The sequence below is a fragment of the Lolium perenne genome, chromosome 7 (genome assembly GCF_019359855.2).
Source record: "Lolium perenne isolate Kyuss_39 chromosome 7, Kyuss_2.0, whole genome shotgun sequence".
In the NCBI taxonomy this organism is placed as follows: domain Eukaryota; kingdom Viridiplantae; phylum Streptophyta; class Magnoliopsida; order Poales; family Poaceae; genus Lolium; species Lolium perenne.
In genome coordinates this window covers 166,335,889-166,362,266 of record NC_067250.2, presented here as the reverse complement: position 1 = coordinate 166,362,266, position 26,378 = coordinate 166,335,889, and the positions used below count along the sequence as shown (strand labels likewise).

The 26,378-nt window shown below is 40.7% G+C and overlaps 1 protein-coding gene and 1 long non-coding RNA gene across 2 annotated transcripts; both read right to left on the bottom strand.

Annotated features, from left to right (window-relative positions):
• Positions 1 to 4,760: 4,760 nt before the first annotated feature.
• On the bottom strand, positions 4,761 to 7,471 carry LOC127300996 (protein FAR1-RELATED SEQUENCE 5). Its single transcript, XM_051331201.2, has 3 exons — positions 7,304 to 7,471; positions 5,487 to 7,213; positions 4,761 to 5,409 (listed from the first exon to the last, which is right to left on the bottom strand). The coding sequence occupies exons 1-3, from the start codon at positions 7,385 to 7,387 to the stop codon at positions 4,902 to 4,904; spliced, it is 2,319 nt and encodes a 772-aa protein (XP_051187161.2). The 5' UTR covers positions 7,388 to 7,471; the 3' UTR covers positions 4,761 to 4,901.
• Positions 7,472 to 7,767: 296 nt separating this feature from the next.
• LOC127300995 (uncharacterized) lies at positions 7,768 to 9,514 on the bottom strand. The gene is made up of 4 exons (XR_007851777.2): positions 9,147 to 9,514; positions 8,768 to 9,022; positions 8,588 to 8,702; positions 7,768 to 8,486 (listed from the first exon to the last, which is right to left on the bottom strand). It is a non-coding gene; the product is annotated as an uncharacterized lncRNA (long non-coding RNA).
• Positions 9,515 to 26,378: the final 16,864 nt, after the last annotated feature.

Sequence of the window (26,378 nt, the reverse complement as noted above, 5' to 3'; positions counted from 1 at the left end):
CCCTCAAAACTTTACTTTTATGCTCTCTATATGATTTCAAAACTTGAAAAGCTCTAGCACATGATTTAATCCCTGCTTCCCTCTGCGAAGGGCCTGTCTTTTACTTTATGTTGAGTCAGTACACCTATTTCCCTCCATCTCAAGCAAGCATTTGAGTTGTTGTGATCAAACTTTTATATTGTGATTTGCTTCATCATGTCTTTTATTCTTCCTTGTTTAGTACAAGTTTTATCTGAATGAATATAGCTTTGAAAGTTATCAATGATCATTATGATTGAGTATGCAAGATGAGCCACATAAGCTTTAATATGAGAGCGCTGCTCAATAGATAAGTATAATCTGTTAACTGTTCTCTGACCAAGAACAAAGTTTGCCATCACCAATTATGATTTCTTATGCACCTTTATTTGTGATTACCTTATACTTGTTTCAAGTTGAGTCATATGAGGAAGTTGTTTACTAGAATGTCTTGTGTGAATGAACATGATGCTTCTTGTCCGTATTTGATTTATCGACTCTTCACACCATAAACATGTGGTCTTGTTTACCGAGTTCAGTTTCGCTTGGGACAAGCGAGGTCTAAGCTTGGGGGGAGTTGATACGTCCAATTTGCATCACTATTTTATATCATAATTTGCTGTTATTCATTAATATATTTCATATTTGGAGATAATACTTATGTTATTTCATCTATTTTGCATGTTTCATGATTATTGGAGGATCGCGCACCGGAGCCAGGATTCTGCTGGAAAAAGCATCGTCAGAACGCAATATTTCGTAAGATCAACAATTGACGGGAATTACACGAAAACTCCTATTTTTCCAGATGACGAAGGGAGCCAGAAGGGGGAGCTGAGGAGGGCTGCCATGGGCCCCCCTCACAGGCCGGCGCGGGCCCTGCCCTGGCCGCGCCGCCCTGTGAGGAGGGGGCCCACAGCCCCCTCTCGCCTCCTTTTCTTCCCGTACGCCTTCGTCCCGAAAACCTAAGCCAGAGGGGTACGTCGAATAGAGCCACAGCCGCCTCTGCGGGGCGGAGAACACCAGAGAGAAAAGAGCTCTCCGGCGGGCAGGAATCCGCCGGGGAAATTCCCTCCCGGAGGGGGAAATCGATGCCATCGTCACCGCCATCGAGCTGGACATCATTTCCATCACCATCACCATCATCTTCATCTTCATCATCATCACCGCCATCTCCACCGCTGTACCTCGTCACCGCTGTAACAATTCGGGTTGGATCTTGATTGTTTGATAGGGGAAACTCTCCCGGTGTTGATTTCTACTTGTTATTGATGCTATTGAGTGACACCATTGAACCAAGGTTTATGTTCAGATTATTATTCATCATCATATCACCTCTGATCATGTTCCATATGATGTCTCGTGAGTAGTTTGTTTAGTTCTTGAGGACATGGGTGAAGTCTAAATGTTAGTAGTGAATTATGGTTGAGTAGTATTCAATGTTATGATATTTAAGTTGTGGTGTTATTCTTCTAGTGGTGTCGTGTGAACGTCGACTACATGACACTTCACCTTTATGGGCCTAGGGGAATGCATCTTGTACTCGTTTGCCAGTTGCGGGGTTGCCGGAGTGACAGAAACCTGAGCCCCCGTTGGTATATCGATGCAGGAGGGATCGCAGGATCTCAGAGTTTAAGGCTGTGGTTAGATTTATCTTAATTACTTTCTTGTAGTTGAGGATGCTTGCAAGGGGTATAATCACAAGTATGTATTAGTCCTAGGAAGGGCGGTACATTAGCATACGTTCACCCACACAACACTTATCAAAACAATGAAGATTAATTAGCCGTATGTAGCGAAAGCACTAGACTAAAATCCCGTGTGTCCTCAAGAACGTTTGGTCATTATAAGTAAACAAACCGGCTTGTCCTTTGTGCTAAAAAGGATTGGGCCACTCGCTGCAATTGTTACTCTCGCACTTTACTTACTCGTACTTTATTCATCTGTTACATCAAAACCCCCTGAATACTTGTCTGTGAGCATTTACAGTGAATCCTTCATCAAAACTACTTGTCAACACCTTCTGCTCCTCGTTGGGATCGACATTCTTACTTATCGAAGATACTACGATACACCCCCTATACTTGTGGGTCATCAGTGCACTAGTTCGGCGAAGAGATAGTGAAATACAAGTGGTATGAATGAATATGAGCAGTAGTAACGGCGCCAGAAAAGTGCTTGCTGGCGTGCAGTTGATGGTAGTAATATTGCAGGAAGTAAAGATGCAGTAAAACAGTAAACAAGCAGCGATAGCAGTATTTAGGAACAAGGCCTAGGGATCATACTTTCACTAGTGGACACTCTCAACATTGATCACATAACAGAATAAATAGATAGATGCTAGACTCTACACCCTCTTGTTGGATGATGAACACCACTAACTGTGTAGGATTACACGAACCCTCAATGCCGGAGTTAACAAGCTCCACAATATTCAATGTTCATATTTAAATAACCTTAGAGTGCATGACAGATCAACATAACCAAACCAAGTACTAACATAGCATGCACACTGTCACCTTCACACTACGAAAGGAGGAATAGATCACATCAATACTATCATAGCAATAGTTAACTTCATAATCTACAAGAGATCACAATCATAGCCTACGCCAAATACTACACGATGCACACACTGTCACCATTACACCGTGCAGGAGGAATAAACTACTTTAATAACATCACTAGAGTAGCACACAGATAAATTGTGATACAAAACACATTGCAATCATAAAGGGATATAAATAAGCACTTCACTATGCCATTCATAACAGCGAATAAGTATTCTGTGAAATATAGCCTAAGAGACCCACACGGTGCACACACTGTCACCTTTACACACGTGGGACAAGGAGTCTCCGGAGATCACATAAGTAAAATCCACTTGACTAGCATAATGACATCTAGATTACAAGCATCATCATATGAATCTCAATCATGTAAGGCAGCTCATGAGATTATTGTATTGAAGCACATAGGAGAGAGATTAACCACATAGCTACCGGTACAGCCCCGAGCCTCGATGGAGAACTACTCCCTCCTCATGGGAGACAGCAGCGTTGATGAAGATGGCGGTGGTGTCGATGGAGGAGCCTTCCGGGGGCACTTCCCCGTCCCGGCGACGTGCCGGAATAGAGACTCCTGTCCCCCAGATCTTGGCTTCGCAATGGCGGCGGCTCTGGAAGGTTTCTCGTGCCGTGGCTTTTCCGTCTCGAGGTTTTAGGTCAGGGACCTTTAAATAGGCGAAGAGGCGGAGTCGGAAGGCTGACGAGGCGACGACACAACAGGGGGGCGCGGCCCAGGCCCTGGCCGCGCCGCCCTATCATCTGGGCCCACTGTGGCTCCTCCGGTGGCTCTCGGGTGTTCTGGAAGCTTCGTGGAAAAATAGGATGCTGGGCATTGATTTCGTCCGATTCCGAGAATATTTCCTTACTAGGATTTCTGAAACCAAAAACAGCAGAAAACAGCAACTGGCCCTTCGGCATCTCGTCAATAGGTTAGTTCCGGAAAACGCATAAATATGATATAAAGTATGCATAAAACATGTAGATATCATCAATAATGTGGCATAGAACATAAGAAATTATCGATACGTCGGAGACGTATCAGGGCGCCACTAACATTGAAGATGGCAAGGCGAGGCTTATTCGGTGGAGGGTGCTCACCATCTCGCCGAGCTCGACTTCAAATCCGGCGGCATCACGTCGGTAGTGCAGGTGATGACCTGAAACTTCTTACGAAATTGCTTGTACATCTGTGCAATTTAACTGAATGTTCCTACCAATTCAATTGCAGACCGTGATGACTGATGTTGGTCAGGTGATGGTCTATACTAGTTGAGCTCTAGAATACTGTTCCGACGCTGACGGAAGCAATGAATTGTTGGATGGTCTCCCTGGACAGTTTAGTACTTGGCATGGCTTGACAAATAGCCCAGTAATCTGGCTATGCTTCCGTGGTGTCATCAATCAAGAAAAGGGCCTCGACTCTAGATAATGTGCCATTTACATAGAAACTAGTTTATTGTGTCATGTACTTCCTGAAGTTTGAGTCATCGAGTTATATTAGAAACAAGGGCACTTGTGATGTGTTGTGATTGATTGTAAACACATTACTTCTGTGTATAAATAAAGTTCTCCTTTTGATTATGAGAAGGTCTGGACACATTTATGTTCTTTTTTAGTTCTGTATCCTATCATGCTGCAATCAAACAAGCTGGCAGTTGTGACTGAATCTGATCTGTAGAGAAAATCATCGGACAACAACCTTGGTCATGTTTAAGATTCTGAATCTAGCCATAGAAGTTCTGAATTGTTAACAAAAAGTGAAATATATAAGACAGGAAATCTCGCATGTAAGGTTTATACATAAATTAGAATATAATCCGATTTTGTGTTCTCATTATTTGGATTAAACCATTGGCCATATGCATTATTACCTTTGATGGTCATGTGATACTGCATAGCCACAAGCTGTGCAACTGTGAACCCTCTACTTTCTTTTATTGACTAATAATGTGCCAATTGACTTGACTTGCATCTTGTTTCTTCAAACAGTTATACCCGAGACAAGGTTTGTAGGAGGGAGTCCAACCCTACAGAACATGGTATGACCATCGCTTCTGATCCTACTTGTTTCGAACAATTATTTTAAAGCTGCTGCAAACAAGGCAAGTTGTTATTTTCACAGTTGTTATTTTTACGGGTCTTTGCGACAGATGAGGTGCTTCAAAACCTGATAGAAACTTGCAATACATTAAATCTGCCGACCTTAAGATAAACATCTGGACAAAAGAAAAATTATAATCCATTACATAAAGATATTTCGTATACTAACTAAAATAGTAATATTGATAATCAATTCTTTTTTTGCAAGAGTTGCTTTCATGATGCACCATCTGTATGAATTTCTTGCACATTCACTTCTTTTCCTTGACTATTTTTGCTTGGGCACTTGCGACTATCATGAAATCCTAATGTATTGCACGTCCTGCACATGCGCGCAACCTTGGCCTTGGCTTCTTTGTTCTTCTTTTTCTGTTCTTCCCCATTCATCTCCTTTCCTCTCTTTATTCTTTTACTTCTCCCCACTGAACGGACATCATTTGGCGGATGTATGTTAACTTCAGTAGGAATGTTGCAACCAATAAATGCCTCATATTCCTCTTGTCTAGTGTGCTTGACTGCAGCAGGAACCTTTTGGCTCAAAGGCTCCTCAATGCTCAACACACTTGATAATAAAAAGTCCATGCCTTCATCCGATTGTTTGGCTGTTTGGATTAGATCTTCCAACTTGTTGCGTACTGTTAGAATCTTCTTCCTTGCAGCTGCATCCAAGGAGTCAGCGGGCTTCTCTTCTAGAAGATTGCCTTGAACATCGTAAACACTTTCTCTAGAAAAAAATTAAATGTCAGTAGTACGATTTTCAAAAAAGCAAGAGGAATGACGGTTATGATTTTTTTCTTGTACCTTTTACACCTTTTCTGCCATCTTTCCATAATATAGAAGGTTGGAAGCTCTTGTTGATTTTCCATCCTCATTACTTGGATAATATGGCGGCACGGAATTCCATGGGACTCAAATAACTTGCATGAACAATTAGCTATCATGGTTGCTATGTCACAGCGGACCTCCCTTACCTTACTAGCACCTGTTTTGAATGTCACTATTTTTATCCCCTCATGTTGTGCAATGCTTTGAACACAGCAATGGTCCCTGGCAGCAATAATTTGTTTCTGAAATTTCTCAAACACCTCATATGTGAATACTTCACTGCCTTGTTTCTCAATTGCCCACGGTGTCACTAGTTGAGGGGTCCTATGGATGCTTGAGTTGTCTGCAATCAACTCCTCTTGGCGTTGGCATTCTAATGTTGTATCAAACCTTAGCCAGAACTCAACAAGGGTGAGCTTGCGATGAATGAAACGGTTAAAAAATGAATTCGCACTTTCTGACCTTGAAGTTGTTCGGAGAATGCCTGCCAGTGATATGTCCATAAAGTAGGCTGGTATCCATGACTCACGAAGGCTGAACCTTTTTGTAAACCACTCATTATCTTCCAAACCAAAGTCTGAAATTACGGAATTCCACTCCGACTCAAACTCAGCTGGGGTTTCTGAACCCCATACACATGCGTTCATCCTCTTCCAGAATTCAGGTTCTTCCCTGATCACCGGTCCAACTTTCTCTGGAAGTTTATCCATTATATGCCACATGCACAATCTATGTATGATGCCTGGGAAAACTATATCAATTGCATTTTTAATGCTACGAGCTTCGTCAGTTATTATGAGTCCTGGCGCTTCGCCTCCCATTGCCTTCAGGAAGGTCTTAAACAACCATACATATGACTCCTCCCTCTCATTTAATAAGAACGCAGCACCAAAAAACACACTTTGTAAATGATGGTTAACCCCTGTAAATGGTGCAAATATCATGTTATACTGGTTTGTAGTGTATGTAGAGTCAAACGAGGCCACACGACCGAAATGTTTGTAGTTCTTCCTACTTGTGGCATCTGCCCAGAACACATACTTCAAATTTCCTTCATCACTCACTTCAAAATCATAGAAGAAGGCTGCATTAACTTCTTGCTTTCTAGCTAGTTGGGCAACAAACATTTGAGCATCTGCGTTCCTGATTTTATACCTGAGATCACGATAATAGTTTTGTAAGTCTCTCTTTGTGCATCCAACACCGTCAATCCCACCCTCACTGACTTGGAGGAGCCTGTATGCCTGGCATGTGCCTATGCTTGCTTTGTGGCATGTGTACAATGCATTCTTTGCCCTCTCACTAACTTGACGATTTGACCGGATCAAATGACGCTTATCAGGTGACACAAGACCATGATTGTGGTGCTCAACCAATGATTCTATCTTGTATGTATCATTACCGCACAACTTAACAAAGATGTGTGCATCACAACCACATCTTGTCGCTGTGTTCTTACGCCTTTTCTTTGATGGATCAACTACCTCTTTAGCCTTCTCAGACTTGAATCCTTCCCTGTTACACATGTATCGTTTAGTGCGAACTACCTCATTTACTAACTTCTTTTGCTGTCCAACACGAACTCCAAAACCAGATTCGTGTGCATAATTCTTGTAGAACTTCTCCACAGCTTCTAGTCCCTCAAATGTCATCCCTACTTTAGGCTTCAAATTATCTTCACATTCAGGTATAAAAGATGAACACTTCAACATAAAACAATGAATCAGTAAGCATATTCATTTATAAATGATTGAACTGAATATATCCATGGTGAGGGAACGCAATTGACTTACAGATAGAGGAACACTTGCTTTCTTAATGGGTGTGCTAAATCTTTCCCCATTCATCTGCATTTGCAATATATTGCTAGATTCCATTGCTGCACAAATAGGTATATATTCATAAAGTTCTAGTTCTGTTGGTACATACTAAACAATATTCATAAAGTTCAGTTGATGATACTGCTGAAGCAATTCATGAAGTTTTATTTCAGTTGATAAAATACTATTGCTGAAGGAATATATAATGTTTTACTTCAGTTGATAAATTACGACTAAAGCAATGTATAAAGTTTTATTTGAGTTCATAAATTACGACTCAAGCAATTCATAGTTTTATTTCAGTTCATAATACTACTGAAGCAATTCAATCTGCTTATGCAGGTCAGCATATGTTTGTGGCTGCTGTTTGATTAAAGCACATGATAGTTCCAGACTCCCAGTACAATATGTAGAAAATTCTAATCAATAAGGTTCGCATGGCTAGCTGAAAGTTTCAGAACGATATTGAATCAGCTGGAAGTACGTACCTCGCTGGAAAGTGCACGGCGAGAGCCGCCCTAGAAGATCGGACGAAATCCAACAAGTGCCGTGATCCTGTGTTTGGTCGGAGTTCCGGCCGTCCGATGGATTCTCTTCGTGTCTTGAAGTCTACCTGTGGGTCGCCGCCATGGAGATCGATACTTGCAACTCCGATTGATCGTGGGGTACGACGTGGGCTTGTGCGTCTGGTGCGACAGGGGTGCATGTGCAAATTTGCAGCGCTAGGTAGGGAGGCAGCGGGCATGTTTTTAGAAAATCACTCTAAACGCTACGATTAGGATCAACTGGTCATAATTGTTTTGGATGCAGGGATACACGAATCGTGTGGATGCATAAGATACGACGCCTTATGCAAATATCAAAATGAGAAAGTGCTTACACTGCAGTAGTCTAGGTACCACATGGATCAAATCCAGGGGGCACCTGGCAGGATGTGTGAAGAGAATACAAGTGGATGGGCGAACTATTAAGATTAAGCATGGGGGATTATGTCTTCTAAGACATGACCTGGGATATGGCTTCGGAAAAAACATTGATGGCAACAATTTTTGAACAACGGCACAGAAACAAATGAGACTTGCGCCAACCTCGTGATGTTACAGTGCCACTCTAGGAAGACCCGCTACTCGTTCCCGTCGAGCTTCTTAGTCGTCTTCTGAAAATCCCAGGGACAGCAATGGTTTTACTTTCATTCAACAATACGTCATGGATCCCACTCCACAAGACCGAAAGTGAAGAATGGTCTTCAGCACTCACCGGCGTGGCACCTTGAGGTTGTCAGCGTGCAGGGCCTCCTGCTACTCCCCCGAAAACAGTCTCTCCTTCACCATCTCACGTGTCCCGTTCAGCAATGAAAATACTCGCCTCCTTTCTAATATGCAATTCGTCAAACACCTTGTGGGGAATAAAAACAAAATTATCATGGTGGGCGCTTACATATCGATGTGGCTGGAATTGAGCGCAGAGGACAGAACATCAACGCCTTCCGCATCGTCACGGTGGAGTAGCTGATCCACGGCTGCACGCTGAAGGACGACGTCGATGTCGTTGACCTCGATGGCGGACTCGAAAGGCCGCTGCCTGCTACCTGAGGCGGGAGATGGCGAGCCCCGGGCCCTCATCTTGTTTGCATTGCTTGGACCAGTGCACGTCCAGTCCCATAGCACCGGTCATACTTCCAACGCCACCGACCTGCCATCTCCACCAAGTCTGTTAGCACCGGAAAGAAATCCATATGATAGCGTGGGAATAAGAGCGGAAGGCGGTGCGGGCAGGGGAAGAGAGAAGGTGACGAACGACATATTGTAGGGCTCACATGGTAGAAATCCGACGATACTCCCGAATTCCTGAACGACGCAGACGACAACCTGTCCGTGGCTCCGTGCGTCCGTCCGGCGGCATGAAGGCTCAGGAGCTGGCTCCTGATCCGTACGTCGCCGACGGATGCGACTGTGTCTCGTTGTTTTGATCTATGCGCTGGCCTTGTCCTCGGCGCAGACGGTCAATGGCGGTGGTCGTAGTGCGAGCGAGAGGGAAGGAGACGTGGCTCGAATGTGGCTACATCAAGACGAGGACAGCATGCACAATCGTTGTGTAAGGAGATCGTGCGGGATTAACTGTTGTTGTAGGAGATCGCGTTGTGAAGGGGATTGTGCGGGATTCTGGAACGATTTTAGCGCCGGATTTTCCGACTGCGGTCGCGAAGGAATAGAGGGCGACGAAGGACGACGGATGACCGTATTGGTTGACGACGGAACCACGAGATTTTTTTTAGGTAGTATATATATATATATATATATATATATATATATATATATATATATATATATATATATATATATATATATATATATATATATATATATATATATATATATATATATATATATATATATATATATATATATATATATATATATATATATATATATATATATATATATATATATATATATATATATATATATATATATATATATATATATATATATATATATATATATATATATATAGACAAATGCCCATGCGTTTGTGAAGGGGATTGTGCGGGATTCTGGAACGATTTTAGCGCCGGATTTTCCGACTGCGGTCGCGAAGGAATAGAGGGCGACGAAGGACGACGGATGACCGTATTGGTTGACGACGGAACCACGAGATTTTTTTTAGGTAGTATATATATATATATATATATATATATATATATATATATATATATATATATATATATATATATATACTAGGACAAATGCCCATGCGTTGCAACGGGATAAAATCAACACTGTAGAGGCACCAAGCGCACCTTGTGGCAGCCACAGCCGATCCATCCCGCTCGTGTCAGACGATGCCAAGCAGTCACACCACCAGGACGGATCATGAGGGCTCGTAACGTCGCTTGCCCGACATTGATATGGATGGCGTAGCAAGAGATGCACTACCTCGATCGGGATGGATCGTCGAGGATGTTGTGTGCCACCGATCCATCTTGTCAGACGATGCCAAGCAGTCACACCACCAGGACAGATCATGAGGGCTCGTAACCTCGCTTGCCCGGCGTTGATGTGGATGGCGTAGCAAGAGATGCACTACCTCGATCGGTATGGATCGTTGAGGATGTTGTGTGCCGCTGATCCATCCCGATCGTGTTAGACGATGCCAAGCAGTCACACCACCAGGACGGATCATGAGGGCTCGTAACCTCGCTTGCCCGGCGTTGATGTGGATGGCGTAGCAAGAGATGCACTACCTCGATCGGGATGGATCGTCGAGGATGTTGTGTGTTTATCCTAACCCAAACATGTCACCATGAGAGAAAATTATTCCATCGGTGAACATGCAGAGAATTCCGGAAAACCACCATGTTGCCCCTTTCTCTCAATAACCAAATATTAACCTGTTCATAACATGGATTTATTTTCAGGTCAAGTTCTCCACTGTTTTAGCTTAGAACATGGGTGATGACCCACAAGTATAGGGGGTGTATCGTAGTATCTTCGATAAGTAAGAATGTCGATCCCAACGAGGAGCAGAAGGTGTTGACAAGCAGTTTCGATGAAGGATTCACTGTAAATGCTCACAGACAAGTATTCAGGAGGTTTTGATGTAACAGATGAATAAAGTACAAGTAAGTAAAATGCGAGAGAAATAATTGCAGCGAGTGGCCCAATCCTTTTTAGCACAAAGGACAAGCCGGTTTGTTTACTTATAATGACCAAACGTTCTCGAGGACACACGGGATTTTAGTCTAGTGCTTTCGCTACATACAGCTGATTAATCTTCATTGTTTTGATAAGTGTTGTGTGGGTGAACCTATGCTAATGTACCGCCCTTCCTAGGACTAATACATACTTGTGATTATACCCCTTGCAAGCATACGCAACTACAAGAAAGTAATTAAGATAAATCTAACCACACTTTTTAAACTACGAGATCCTGCGATCCCTCCTGCATCGATATACCAACGGGGGCTCAGGTTTCTGTCACTCCGGCAACCCCGCAATTGGCAAACGAGTACAAGATGTATTCCCCTAGGCCCATAAATGGTGAAGTATCGTGTAGTCGACGTTCACACCACAACTTAAATATCATAACATTGAATATTACTCAACCATAATTCACTACTAACATTTAGACTTCACCCATGTCCTCAAGAACTAAACGAACTACTCACGAGACATCATATGGAACATGATCAGAGGTGATATGATAATGAATAACAATCTGAACATAAATCTTGGTTCAACGGTTTCACTCAATAGCATCAATAACAAGTAGAAATCAATACCGGGAGAGTTTCCCCTATCAAACAATCAAGATCAAACCCAAATTGCTACAGCGGTGACGAGGTGCTGCGGTGGAGATGGCGATGATGATGATGAAGATGATGGTGATGGCGATGGAGATGATGTCCAGCTCGATGGCGGTGACGATGGCGTCGATTTCCCCTCCGGAGGGAATTTCCCGGCAGATTCCTCGCCCGCCGGAGAGCTCTTTCTCTCTCGGTGTTCTCCGCCCGCCGAGGCAGCTGTGGCTCTTCGCGACGTACCCACTGGAGCTAAGGTTTTCGAGACGAAGGGTTTCGCGAAGAAAAGGAGGCGAAATGGGCTGTGGGGCCCCCACACCACAGGGTGGCGCGGCCAGGCCATGGGCCGCGCCGGCCTGTGGTCTGGCCCCACCTTGGGCCTTCTCAGCTCCCCCTTCTGGCTTCCTTCGTCGTCTGGAAAAATAGGATTTTTGGTATAATTTCCTTCCACAGTTGATCTTCCGAAATATTGCGTTCTGACGGTGCTTTTTCCAGCAGAATCCTGGCTCCGGTGCTCGATCCTCCAATAATCATGAGATATGCAAAATAGATGAAATAACATAAGTTTTGTGTCCCAATATGAAAAATAACAATGAATAACACCCAAATAGGCTATAAAATAGTGAGGCAAATTCGACCTATCACCTCCCCCCCAGCTGATCCTTCGCTTGTCCCCAAGCGAAACTGAACTCGGTAAACAGGACCACATGTTTATGGAGTGAAGAGTCGATAAATAAAATACGGACAAGAAGCATCATATTCATTCACACAAGACATTATAGTAAACAACTTCCTCATATAACTCAATCTTGAAACAAGTATAAGGTAATCACAAATAAAGGTGCATAAGAAATCATAATTGGTGATGGCAAACTTTGTTCTTGGTCGTAGAACAAGCTAATGTATTATACTTATCTATGGAGCAGCGCTCTCATATTAAAGCTTATGGTAAACTTGCATACTCAATCATATTAATCATTGATGACTTTCAAAGCTATATTCATTCAGGTAAAACTTGTACTAAACAAGGAAGAGTAAAGACATGATGAAGCAAATCACAATATAATAGTTTGATCACAACAACTAAAATGCTTGCTTGAGATGGAGGGAAATAGGTTTACTGACTCAACATAAAATAAAAGACAGGCCCTTCGCAGAGGGAAGCAGGGATTAAATCATGTGCTAGAGCTTTTTCAGTTTTGAAATCATATAAAGAGAATAAAAGTAAAGTTTTGAGAGGTGTTTGTTGTTTGTCAACGAATGGTAGCGGGTACTCTAACCCCCTTGCCAGACAAACCTTCAAAGAGCGGCTCCCATATTATTTTCATTTTATGTGGCACTCCTTCCAACCTTTCTTTCACAAACCATGGCTAACCGAATCCTCGGGTGCCTGCCAACAATCTCATACCATGAAGGAGTGCCTTTTTATTTTAGTTTTATTATGATGATGACACTCCCCCCAACCTTTGCTTACACAAGCCATGGCTAACCGAATCCTTCGGGTGCCATCCATCAATCACATACCATGGAGGAGTGTCTAATTAGGTTAATTAGTTTGGGACCGGGAATCCCATTGCCACTCTTTTTGCAAAATTATTGGATAAGCGGATGAAGCCACTAGTCCATTGGTGAAAGTTGCCCAACAAGATTGAAAGATAAAACACCACATACTTCCTCATGAGCTATAAAACATTGACACAAATAAGAGATACTAAGTTTTGAATTGTTTAAAGGTAGCACATGAAGTATTTACTTGGAATGGCAGAAAATACCATGTAGTAGGTAGGTATGGTGGACACAAATGACATAGGTTTGGGCTAAGGTTTGGACGCACGAGAAGTATTCCCTCTCAGTACAGGTCTTTGGCTAGCAAGGTTAAATAGCAAGCATAAGAGTTGAGGGAAACAAACAAATATACATGTGATAGAAACAATCATGCATCTTACTTGTAAGTACAAACAGTTTTAACTTCAGAATACTAAGCTAAGAACTGATAAGAAAGATAATAACATCTTCTACATGTATTTCCTCTATTCTTCTTAAACTCAAAGTGTTGTTGCTATTGACCATTGCTAAGTTTGCCAAAACCAAATAGATTTACTCAATGCTCCCAAAGTGGTACCAATACTAAAATCAAGATCAATCATATAGTAGAAATTGCAAACTAAAATAAGGTGTGCAATATGTAAATGATAAGACTTCTCATTAATATTTCATAACGATAACTCACACCAAGGGATACATAGATAACCAACTAAAGGAGAGATACTTCCAAACTGCAACCCACCTTATATGATAACTTCCCTACCCATGATATGACACTACTTGACAGTAAAAAGTAAAAGATAGTGATGATGTGATACCGCGGCACTCCCCCAAGCTTGGAACAAACCAAGGGGATGCCAATACCGATGATGAATTACTCCTTCGGCGATGGTGGTGATGAATTCCTGACAAGCTTCTCAACAAGCTCCTGAAGCTCATCAATCTTGTACGTGAGGTTGCGAATCATCTCCGAATTGTGCTCGACGCGGTTAAGAAGTATGTCCGACGGCGAGTCCCAATTCTTGGAGTTATTTCCCCACTCTTCACCCTCAGGCTTCGTCCTTCCTGCAGTGTTAGAACGATCTATATCCCAATTGCTAGGCAATGCTGCCCTGGGAATCCTTTCAATTTGATTATTGAAAATTAGATTGCGGAAGGGATGGTGAGTGCCTGATAAAGATGTCTTCGGAGCTAGGTAATGACGTGGAACCCATCCTCCGGTGCGAATTCTTGCGCTTTTGTTTGCACTAAAAGGGTTGTCCACCACCTTGATGCTTGCGACAGTAGCACGCGGGTGTGCGCGCGAGTCTTCCTCCACCTCTTCTTCGTCCTCCTCCTTGACGCTCTTGTCCTCCTCTTTCCACTCAAGATCTTGATTATCTTCATCCGGAAGCTCCTTGCCCTTGTTCTTGGAGACCATGGTGCTTCTAAACTGAAAATAGATCCCATAAAACAGCTCGAAACAAAACACGTCGAGAAAACGATATACGGATCTCCAGGGGTCCGGGGGATTATATAGCAAAAATTTCCACGACCAAAGGAAAGTACCAGATCGAACTAGAGTCGGAAAGGGGTGACGAGGCGGCCAGACCATAGGTCGGCGCGGGCCCAGGCCAGGCCGCGCCGGCCTATGGTGGCACGCCCTCGTGCGTCTTTTCCACTCCGTTTCGATCTCGTAATTTTTCAAATTTTCCAAAAACAGCAAAAATATTGTTCGGAAAGTAAATTGCGAACTTTTCATTACCAGTACGGTTACCTATTCAAAGTCGAGTTCTGGCGGACTGTCAATTTGTCCTTTGATGAAAGCCTCCGGTGTTTCCACTTGAATAATATCAACATCAACATTATAAGAATCACCCGAGATATAATGCTTGAGTCTTTGTCCATTCACCACTTGCGTAGCATTGCCTTGGAGAGAGCTAATTTTAATTGCTCCTGAACGATACACCTCCTCAACAACATATGGTCCTTCCCATTTCGAGAGTAATTTCCCTGCAAAGAATCTGAGACGAGACCGATACAATAGGACTTTATCCCCAATATTAAACTCTCTTTTGATGATCCTTCTATCATGCCATTTCTTAACTTTCTCTTTAAAGAGTTTAGCATTTTCATAAGCTTCACTTCTCCATTCATCTAGAGAACTTAATTGCAACAACCTCTTATCACCAGCTAGTTTAGGATCTTTATTTAGTTCTCTAACAGCCCAATAAGCTTTGTGCTCTAGTTCTAAAGGTCAATGACAAGCTTTTCCGTAAACCATTTTATAAGGTGACATTCCCATGGGATTTTTATAAGCAGTTCTATAAGCCCATAGTGCATCCTTCAATTTACTAGCCCAATTCTTTCTAGTTTTATTAACGGTCTTTCCCAAAATAGATTTAATCTCTCTATTTGATAATTCTACTTGACCACTAGTTTTAGGATGATAAGCGGAAGCAATTCTATGATTAATACCATACGTAGCAAGAGTTTTTCTAAAACCTCCATGAATAAAATGAGAACCTCCATCAGTCATAATATATCTAGGCACTCCAAATCTAGGAAAAATAATGTCTAAAAGCATTCTTAAAGAGGTCTCACCATCAGCACTTTTTGTAGGTATGGCTTCCACCCATTTAGTAACATAATCAACAGCAACAAGTATATGAGTGTTACCTTCTGAAGATGGAAAAGGTCCCATGAAGTCAAACCCCCAACAATCAAATGGTTCAATAACAAGAGTATAATTCATAGGCATTTCATTACGTCTGGAGATATTACCAACCCTTTGGCATTCATCACAAGATAAAATAAACTTTCTCGCATCCTTGAAGAGAGTTGGCCAATAAAAACCTGATTGTAGAACCTTTTGCGCGGTTCTTTCTCCGGCGTGATGTCCTCCATAAGCACTACCATGACATTTACTCAATATCTCTTGTTGTTCATATTCGGGAACACACCTTCGCAGAATACCATCCACTCCTTCTTTATATAAGTGTGGGTCATCCCAGAAATAATGCCTCAAGTCATAAAAGAATTTCCTCCTTTGCTGAGCTGAAAAGGTTGGAGGCAAGTACTTGGAAACAATAAAGTTAGCATAATCAGCATACCAAGGACTGTCTCGCGAGCTCACCTTTATTACAGCCAATTGTTCATTTGGAAACTATCATTAACAGGAACAGGATCATAAGCAATATTTTCCAATCTAGACAAATTATCAGCAACAGGATTATCAGCACCTTTCCTATCTACAATATGTAAATCAAATTCTTGCAAAAGAAGTACCCATCTAATAAGCCTCGGCTTAGCATCTTTCTTAGTCATAAGGTATCTAATTGCAGCATGATCAGTATGAATCGTAACTTTTGAATCAACAATATAAGATCTAAATTTATCACAAGCAAAGACTACAGCTAATAATTCTTTTTTAGTTGTAGCATAATTTCTTTGAGCAGCATCAAGAGTTTTACTAGCATAATGAATAACATTCAGTTTTTTATCTACCCGCTGTCCAAGAACAGCGCCTATAGCAAAATCACTAGCATCACACATAATTTCAAAAGGCAAATTCCAATCAGGAGGTTCAACTACAGGAGCAGTTGTTAAGGCTTTCTTTAGAGTTTCAAAAGCTTCCTTACAATCATCATCAAAAACAAAAGGTACGTCTTTTTGAAGAAGATTAGTAAGAGGCTTTGAAATCTTGGAGAAATCTTTAATAAATCTCCTATAAAACCCAGCATGACCAAGAACACTACGAATACCTTTAACATCCCTCGGATAGGGCATCTTCTCAATTGCTTCCACTTTAGCTCTATCAACTTCAATACCTCTCTCAGAAATTTTATGTCCCAATACAATTCCTTCATTAACCATAAAGTGGCATTTCTCCCAATTAAGAACAAGGTTAGTTTCTTCACATCTCTGCAAAACTTTATCAAGGTTTCGCAAGCAACTATCAAAAGAATTCCCATAGACGGAAAAATCATCCATGAATACTTCCACAATACTCTCACAAAAGCCATGAAAAATAGCAGACATGCATCTTTGAAAAGTAGCAGGAGCATTACATAAACCAAAAGGCATACGCCTATAAGCATAAGTTCCATAGGGACAAGTAAAAGTGGTTTTCTCTTGATCTTTAGTTTTAACAGCAATTTGTGAAAACCCATAATAACCATCAAGAAAACAAAAAATGAGTATTTTTAGACAATCTTTCTAGCATTTGATCAATAAATGGTAAAGGGTAATGATCTTTCTTAGTAACTTTATTAACTTTTCGAAAATCAATGCACATTCTATACCCTACAACTACTCTTTGAGGGATGAGCTCATCATTATCATTAGGCACAACAGTCATTCCTCCTTTCTTGGGAACGCAATGCACAGGACTAACTCATCTACTATCAGCAATAGGATATATAATACCAGCTTCAAGAAGTTTTAATACCTCATTCCTTACCACCTCCTTCATCTTCGGAATTAGACGACGCTGATGTTCAACAACAGGCTTTGCATCATCTTCCATATTAATAGCATGTTGGCAAATAGAAGGAGAAATCCCCTTCAAATCATCAAGAGTGTAGCCAATAGCTCCTCGGTGTGTCTTCAATATTTCCAATAACCTTTCTTCCTCAATCTCTGAAAGCTTAGAACTAATAATAACAGGATATATTTTCTTATCATCAATATGAGCATATTTAAGATTATCAGGCAAAGGCTTTAAATCAAAAACAGGATCTTCCTTTGGTGGCGGTGTTGTACCCAAATCTTCCACCGGTAAATCATGCTTGAAAATAGGTTGGCGAAGAAAAATTTCCTCAAGCTCATCTCTTTCTTTCCTAAAAACTTCACTCTCGCTATTCTCCAAATGTTGCTGCAAAGGATTATTAGGAACAAGAACAATAGATGCACACTGCTCCATTTTAAAATCATCACTAGGCAAATCAGCTTTATAAGGAGTTTTGGTAAATTTAGAGAAGTTAAACTCATAAGATTCACCAGCAAATTTAGTCAAAATTTTCTCTTTCTTGCAATCTATAATAGCTCCACAAGTATTTAGAAAAGGTCTACCAAAAATGATAGGACAATAATCACTAGCAGCAGAACCAAGTACCAAACAGTCAGCAGGATATTTAATCTTACCACATAGAACTTCCACATCTCGAACAATACCAATTGGAGAAATAGTTTCTCTATTAGCCAGCTGAATAACCACATCAATATCTTCAAGTTCACAAGAATCAATTTCGTGCATAATCTCCGTGTAAAGCTCATAAGGAATAGCACTAACACTTGCACCAATATCACATAAACCATAATAGCAATGATCACCAATTCTAACAGATAGCATAGGAACACTAACTTGTTTGGGTTTATTAGGATGTGAAACAATATTAGAAGCATCTTCACAGAAAATAATATGACCATCCTCCACATTTTCAGTCACAAGATCTTTAACTATTGCAACAAAGAGTTCAACTTTTATTTGTTCTTCAGGTTCTACAGGTTTCTTTTCACTTTTATGAACCGCACTATTTATAACAGAGTACTCCTTCATTTTAGCAGGGAAAGGAGTTTTTTCAATATAAGCTTCAGGAATAACATGATCAGCTTTCAACTACAACGCATTTATTAATAGATGAATCAATTTTATCTTTATACGGTTCATGATACTTATCAAAATTCTTCTTAGGCAATTCATAATGAGAGGCAAAAGCTTTATAAAGATTTGCAGCAACTTGAGAATCAAGACCATATGTAGCACTCATATTACGAAATTTATCAGTATCCATAAAAGCTTCAATGCATTTATAATCATAAATTATACCTGATTCTCTATCCTTGTCGTTCTCCCAACCTTCAGTATTTTCTTGGATCCGATCAAGAAGGTCCCTTTTAAACTCTTCTTTGTTGCGTGTAAATGATCCAGAACAAGAAGTATCCAGCAAGGTCTTGTCTTGAAAAGAAAGTCTTGCATAGAAATTATCAATAATAACATTACCAGGAAGCTCATGAATGGGGCATTTGAGCATTAAAGACTTCAATCTCCCCAAGCTTGGGCAATACTTTCTCCATCATGAGGCCAGAAATTATATATGCGGTTACGATCTTTGTGAATTTCACTTGGAGGATAGAATTTAGAATAAAATAAAGGCACAATGTCCTCCCAATCAAGAGAATCACCATTCTTCAGCAATTTATACCAATGCGCCGCTTTACCAGACAGCGATATAGAGAATAGTTTCTTTCTAACTTCATTCATAGCAATACCTGCACATTTGAATAACCCGCATAATTCATGCAAAAACAAGAATGATCACCAGGATGGACAGTTCCATCCCCTTCATAGCGGTTATCCATAACGCGTTCAATAATTTTCATAGGTATTTTATATGGTATCACTTCCTCACCTGGCGCCTCATCCACTACCGTTGCAGTAGTAGTAGATTTCCCAAATAGAAATTGAAGAGAAGATCTCTCCATAATGACTTATAGCAGTTAGATAAATAAAATCAGCACAAACAAGAAAGGTTTTCCTTACCAATTCCACTTACCAATAGCGCTTCACTCCCCGGCAACGGCGCTTAAAATAGTCTTGATGACCCACAAGTATAGGGGGTGTATCGTAGTATCTTCGATAAGTAAGAATGTCGATCCCAACGAGGAGCAGAAGGTGTTGACAAGCAGTTTCGATGAAGGATTCACTGTAAATGCTCACAGACAAGTATTCAGGGGGTTTTGATGTAACAGATGAATAAAGTACAAGTAAGTAAAATGCGAGAGAAATAATTGCAACGAGTGGCCCAATCCTTTTTAGCACAAAGGACAAGCCGGTTTGTTTACTTATAATGACCAAACGTTCTCGAGGACACACGGGATTTTAGTCTAGTGCTTTCGCTACATACAGCTGATTAATCTTCATTGTTTTGATAAGTGTTGTGTGGGTGAACCTATGCTAATGTACCGCCCTTCCTAGGACTAATACATACTTGTGATTATACCCCTTGCAAGCATACGCAACTACAAGAAAGTAATTAAGATAAATCTAACCACAGCCTTGAACTCTGAGATCCTGCGATCCCTCCTGCATCGATATACCAATGGGGGCTCAGGTTTCTGTCACTCCGGCAACCCCGCAATTGGCAAACGAGTACAAGATGTATTCCCCTAGGCCCATAAATGGTGAAGTATCGTGTAGTCGATGTTCACACGACACCACTAGAAGAATGACACCACAACTTAAATATCATAACATTGAATATTACTCAACCATAATTCACTACTAACATTTAGACTTCACCCATGTCCTCAAGAACTAAACGAACTACTCACGAGACATCATATGGAACATGATCAGAGGTGATATGATAATGAATAACAATCTGAACATAAATCTTGGTTCAACGGTTTCACTCAATAGCATCAATAACAAGTAGAAATCAATACCGGGAGAGTTTCCCCTATCAAACAATCAAGATCAAACCCAAATTGCTACAGCGGTGACGAGGTGCTGCGGTGGAGATGGCGATGATGATGATGAAGATGATGGTGATGGCGATGGAGATGATGTCCAGCTCGATGGCGGTGACGATGGCGTCGATTTCCCCCTCCGGGAGGGAATTTCCCCGGCGGATTCCTGCCCGCCGGAGAGCTCTTTTCTCTCTGGTGTTCTCCGCCCTGCAGAGGCGGCTGTGGCTCTTCGCGACGTACCCTCTGGAGCTTAGGTTTTTGAGACGAAGGGTTTCGCGAAGAAAAGGAGGCGAAAGGGGCTGTGGGGCTCCCACACCACAGGGTGGCGCGGCCAGGCCATGGGCCGCGCCGGCCTGTGGTCTGGCCCCACCTTGGGCCTTCTCAGCTCCCCCTTCTGGCTTCCTTCGTCGTCTGGAAAAATAGGATTTTTGGTATAATTTCCTTCCACAGTTGATCTTCCGAAATATTGCGTTCTGACGGTGCTTTTTCCAGCAGAATCCTGGCTCCGGTGCTCGATCCTCCAATAATCATGAGATATGCAAAATAGATGAAATAACATAAGTATTGTGTCCCAATATGAAATATATCAATGAATAACAGCAAATTATGATATAAAATAGTGATGCAAATTGGACGTATCAATGGGCTAATGCAAAAGCTTAGAGCGTGGGCTAATGCAACATCAAAAGATAGAACATGAAACTACTCAATTATTGGATGCAATCTGAGAAAACTCTCACATCCTACAGTAAATGGGAGCACAATCATTCATACGTATGTGATGCTGCTTATGTGCCAAATCATAAATTACATGGCAGGGGGTGGATTTTTTGACGAGAAGACCAATGCCACAATTAATTTAAATTAAATCCACACACATAAATATAAGTGATAAACATTGGATCTTAGCTTAGATCTATGTATTTTAGAATTTTACCATTTTCACTAAGCTAAACATTGCGTAACTTGGCACATTTTTTGTGTGGCTAAGTTGTACATTAAATTTGAACTACTCCCTCGCTGTTACATGGAAAAATGGGAACATTTGTTGTTGGTGGTCACCTTTTTTGGCAACCGAAATGAAATGGCATGTCAAGACAAGTAGACAACAGTACTTACTAAAATATATGTTCGAAATTTCTTTATGAAAACTGAGAGAACACATGTAGATGATCTACTTGACAACATAAATACCACAGAGCACATAAACTAAACAGAAACATTGTACATCAACACTAACATGTACACAAAATTTTCAGTCTCCCGTACATTTATAAGCTTATACGATTTATAAAATGGCTTATAAAAAAACCATAAAACGGCTTACAAAAATATTCATAAAACGGTAAGTACGTCGGACAAACAAGTGCTTGAAACTGAGACGCAGCATGCCGAGCTTGATGCTCCAATTGATGGACAAGTTATTGCCTCTACTTACAAATGGAGCAGCATTATAGTATCTTCCTCAAAAAGGTCCTTAACCCCTTGACCTAGAATAGAATCTAATTTGTTATCACTTACGAATCCTTCTCATATATTCCATATTCCATGATGAAGATGTTTGACTGACCTTGGTTTCCTGCTAGAATAAATTTAAAAACATGATCAATAGCCCAAAAGTGATATCCCGAGAGAGATAAATGCATTAGAAATCAAACCTATATATTAGTCTACACACCTTACAGCACGCAGAGGCTAGAACCCATTGTTGTTGCTGTCATATCATGCCCAACATTGTTAACTGGCATAGAAAGTAAACATAATTTTAAGTAGTAATGGACAAGAAACATGGAGGTAGAAAGAGCAGCTTAAAGAAGATGTGTCTTTGCTTTGGTTATACAGATTCACCCATATACTAAGTATATGAATGTGTGATATACTCATCACGGCATTGGTTGTGAAATGTGCATCTAAGAAAATACAAGTTTGCCACCTCCTCAACTATAAACTGAAATGGAAATAAACATGCACATGCACTGAAACTATTCGATAAAGCAGTTCATTATCTTTCTAATTTATATGATAAATATTTGTGTTTCCAGGATTATAGAAGTACTGACCAGTTGTATCATGATAACTCCATGAAGCGCCTGCAATCCAGGTTCTATAAAATTATCAGAGCGGTTCATTATCTTTCTAATTTCTACGATAAATATTTGTGTTACTAATAACTCCATGAAGCGTCTGTAATCAAGGAAAGATCTTTGACAAAAAATTCAATTCCCCAGTCTCTGTTCATTTTGGAAAAGTCATACCTTGAAGAATCACCCCATTATACAGAAAGGGTATAGCTGTAGCTAGGTAGTGTACAACTTATATAAACCATACATAAGAAGAGAAAATTGATACATTAAAGCTGCAAATTAGACTATGAATTTAGCGTACCTCTTGGCATTCGCAAGGAATAGCACGCAGGACATTTCGGAGAAAGTAGCCACACTCATATCCTGTAAGAACAAATTTGTATAAGCATAAAAATCTACCGATACACTATAAGAATCTGCAACAGAAGGCAACAAGCCATCAAGACTAAATTACTTGATAAGATTCTCTATGCAGAAATGCTCCTGTCTGATAAAATTTGCAAGAAAAGTTATTTGGATCCCTCATAGAAAAAATATATCAATAAGAAAATAATATGTACATTGGCTCTATGTGAAATGTATGCAAAATAGTATTGTACATTGATATCATCAGCAAAAGAGAATCATGACAACAAACTCTGACAATTAAAATGCCCTGCTATGGTCTAGAATCTGGTGTGTCCGCATCCTGCACGCCGCCGATAAGTATGTTGCACGCAAATAGATTGCACAGTATAGTATCCCCCATCCTCTTTGACAGTATTGGAGAAAGAAAAGGACCACACTTACGGAAATATTGGATGCTCAAGTATACATATGCATCTCTGGATCATCATCAATCGGTAAAACCACGCATTACCTACACTGGAACCAACTGAATCCGCCATGAGCAGCAAACACTAAACCTATAGGTACGATCCCCGCGATTCATATAGACCTTATCAAGCCTAAAAATTGAGTATCTATCCAAATCAGGTTCAGCACAAAGGACGGCTCGAGCTCTGCATACTATACCTGAAACTACATATATTTACAAATGTAAAAAAGATTTGTGTCTTGGGAAGTGGACAGTTAAACTGCAGTTGCTTTGTATAAAGTGGAAGAATATTTCTTTTCCAACGCTGGTCAGCGATCGACATAATCCAGTTGCACCATGATAAGAAAAGAAGAAATAGCAACGTTAGTCTTACACATTATTGGTACCAAAAGCTTCCAAACATTTTAGTAACACAACTAGTTTTGCTAGAACTTCTGAGAAAATGGGATTTTGGACAGAGGCAAACATATTTTTTTTCTAACTTGGGGAATGAGGCAAACTGATGGAATAAAGTGTACTATATGTTAGTGTGAATATCCTAGCATCTGTATGATAATTACTTTGGCCAAACTTGAGGTTATAGAAAAGACAGAACATCTTCTTTTGCAAGGCATAATACATTTGGATTGTCTTGCAGCTAGTGATTCAATTCTTATCTGATTTCTATTCATACAGGTAATGATCTGAATCTTGTTTACAAAATGAAACAATCCTTACATGCACAATGCTTGCATCAGTATAATCGTATCAAATGATCACAATATTTGGCAGCTCAAATTCTTTTCACAAGTTGCCAAGTAAGAAACACACAAAAAAACTACCTGAAGCAGTAACACATGAGTTGCCCATAGCTCAGGCTCCTGCTCTCTCCTACAATGCTCGTGAGTTGCCCATAGCTCATGCTCCTACTCTCTCCTAGACATTTTGCGCTTGAGTTATCCCGCAGACACACACAATAGTTGATGTTTCTCTGTTTAAACCAAAACACAGTGGGTCAGCTTATTCCATTTTTTACTCAAAAGTTGATTTACCACAACACCAGATGTAGTTCAAGTTTCATGAGTTCAAAATGCATGGTTTATTTGCATTAAAATAACTACACACCGGAATTTATACTGCAGATGTAGTGCTACAAATTAAACTCTTAATGTTGCCACCAGAGAGGAATATCTTTCCTCACATGCAGGAAAAGAGTTCACAATCCGATGAATGGATCGATCTAGAGGGAGAGAGAGACTGTAGTAGCATTGTCCACCTCTAATATAGGTTGTTGCCTAATCCATTTCTGAAGCATCCCAGGCTCATACTGTCAATAATTTAACTTGCAGAATATTCTTGTCCACTACATAGAATTCTAAATTGTGCATTTAGTTCTTAAACATGCCAGTCGGGATACTTCCAGGTTGCCCTTCAGCAGTTTTTAGTGACTTTTGTTTGGACTACGAAGTTCAGTGTAAACAACCAAGCCAAGTCAAATCTGGACATGACTAATAAATCAAGTAATATGTTATTATGTGCATTTTCAGTTTGTATGTCTGCTCTTCAGTAGCAGCTGAAGATGGCATCATTATTTTCTAAACAAAATCCACATCTAACACTTCACTTTTGTCGTGATAATGTTACTTAAGTGGAAGTTACATTGGTCCTCGTAATGTTACCTGCCAAAGGTTATCTTACCACGGTGTATGTACCCAAAAAAATAGTTGCTCACAAAAAGATTAGAAACAGGAAACATCAGATCAGTGTTCATTCAAGTTAAAGCTTAAGGTGAAAGACAGGGTGTGAAAGATCACTGTGAATGAGCAATCAGAAATCATCAGCCACGATGATAATGATGCACATACAATGAACTTACTTTGTATCCTTCAAATATTATGGCGAGTAGAAAACATAAAGGAGCGTACCTACTATAGATCAAACTATGTTTAACCACACTCTTCTTCATAGAATACCAATCTAGTAATTAATTAAGAATTATAAACTTCTCCAGTTATTTGACAAGATTACGATTTGAGTGCCCGAATAAGGAACAAATAATTAAGGAAGCTATTTGAGCGCCCGAATAACCTGCAACTTCAGCGGATAGTAGTAAACAAAAAAGTAGTATGTCGGTCCTCAACTGAGGGACCCCCTACGGCAGCTCCACCTGTGCAGCCTCCATCCCTGCGCCGCTATCCAGCAACAGTCCACAAATGCCTACCAATTACCAAAACAAAACAGATGTACCCACTGAATGAATTAGACAAATAAAATGGTACAGCTCACAACTTGGCATCCCTAATGTCTACAAGACAACATATCTTTTGAGTGGTAGATCCATGTGATCGAATTTAAATTGTACACTGATACGATCAGAAAGAAAGTAACAAAACATACAGAGCATCTGGGGTATGCGACTCTGTGCCCAGTCTACAAAATAATGCTCCTTATATATATCAAACAGACTGCACCTGAGACGGATCTAGCAATGTACAAAAGAAATTGGTCATAGAAATTCCAAAGGGTTGAGAACCGGACCTGTACATATTCTCTTTCCTCCCCATTGACATTCCAACAGATTGTAGCCAGCAGTATGACTACCTGCTCGAAATGGGACACAATCGAGAACAATCGTTCAGTTTCAGGTGAAAGAACAGAAAAAGATGAACAAAGAAAAGGTAGAGTCGAGGCAAGGGAGGTAGGTGACGCTGAGGAGGAAGTCAAAGGGGCAGGAGGAGGAAGCAGAGCACTATCGAAGTCGAGCTTTCTGGGCTCGTACGCGGCGGCGCCATTGGGAGTCTGGGGGATGGCCCCGAGTTGCGGAAATCCGTGAAGGCACTGCTGAAGGCCGCCGGCGAGAGGCAGCTCTTG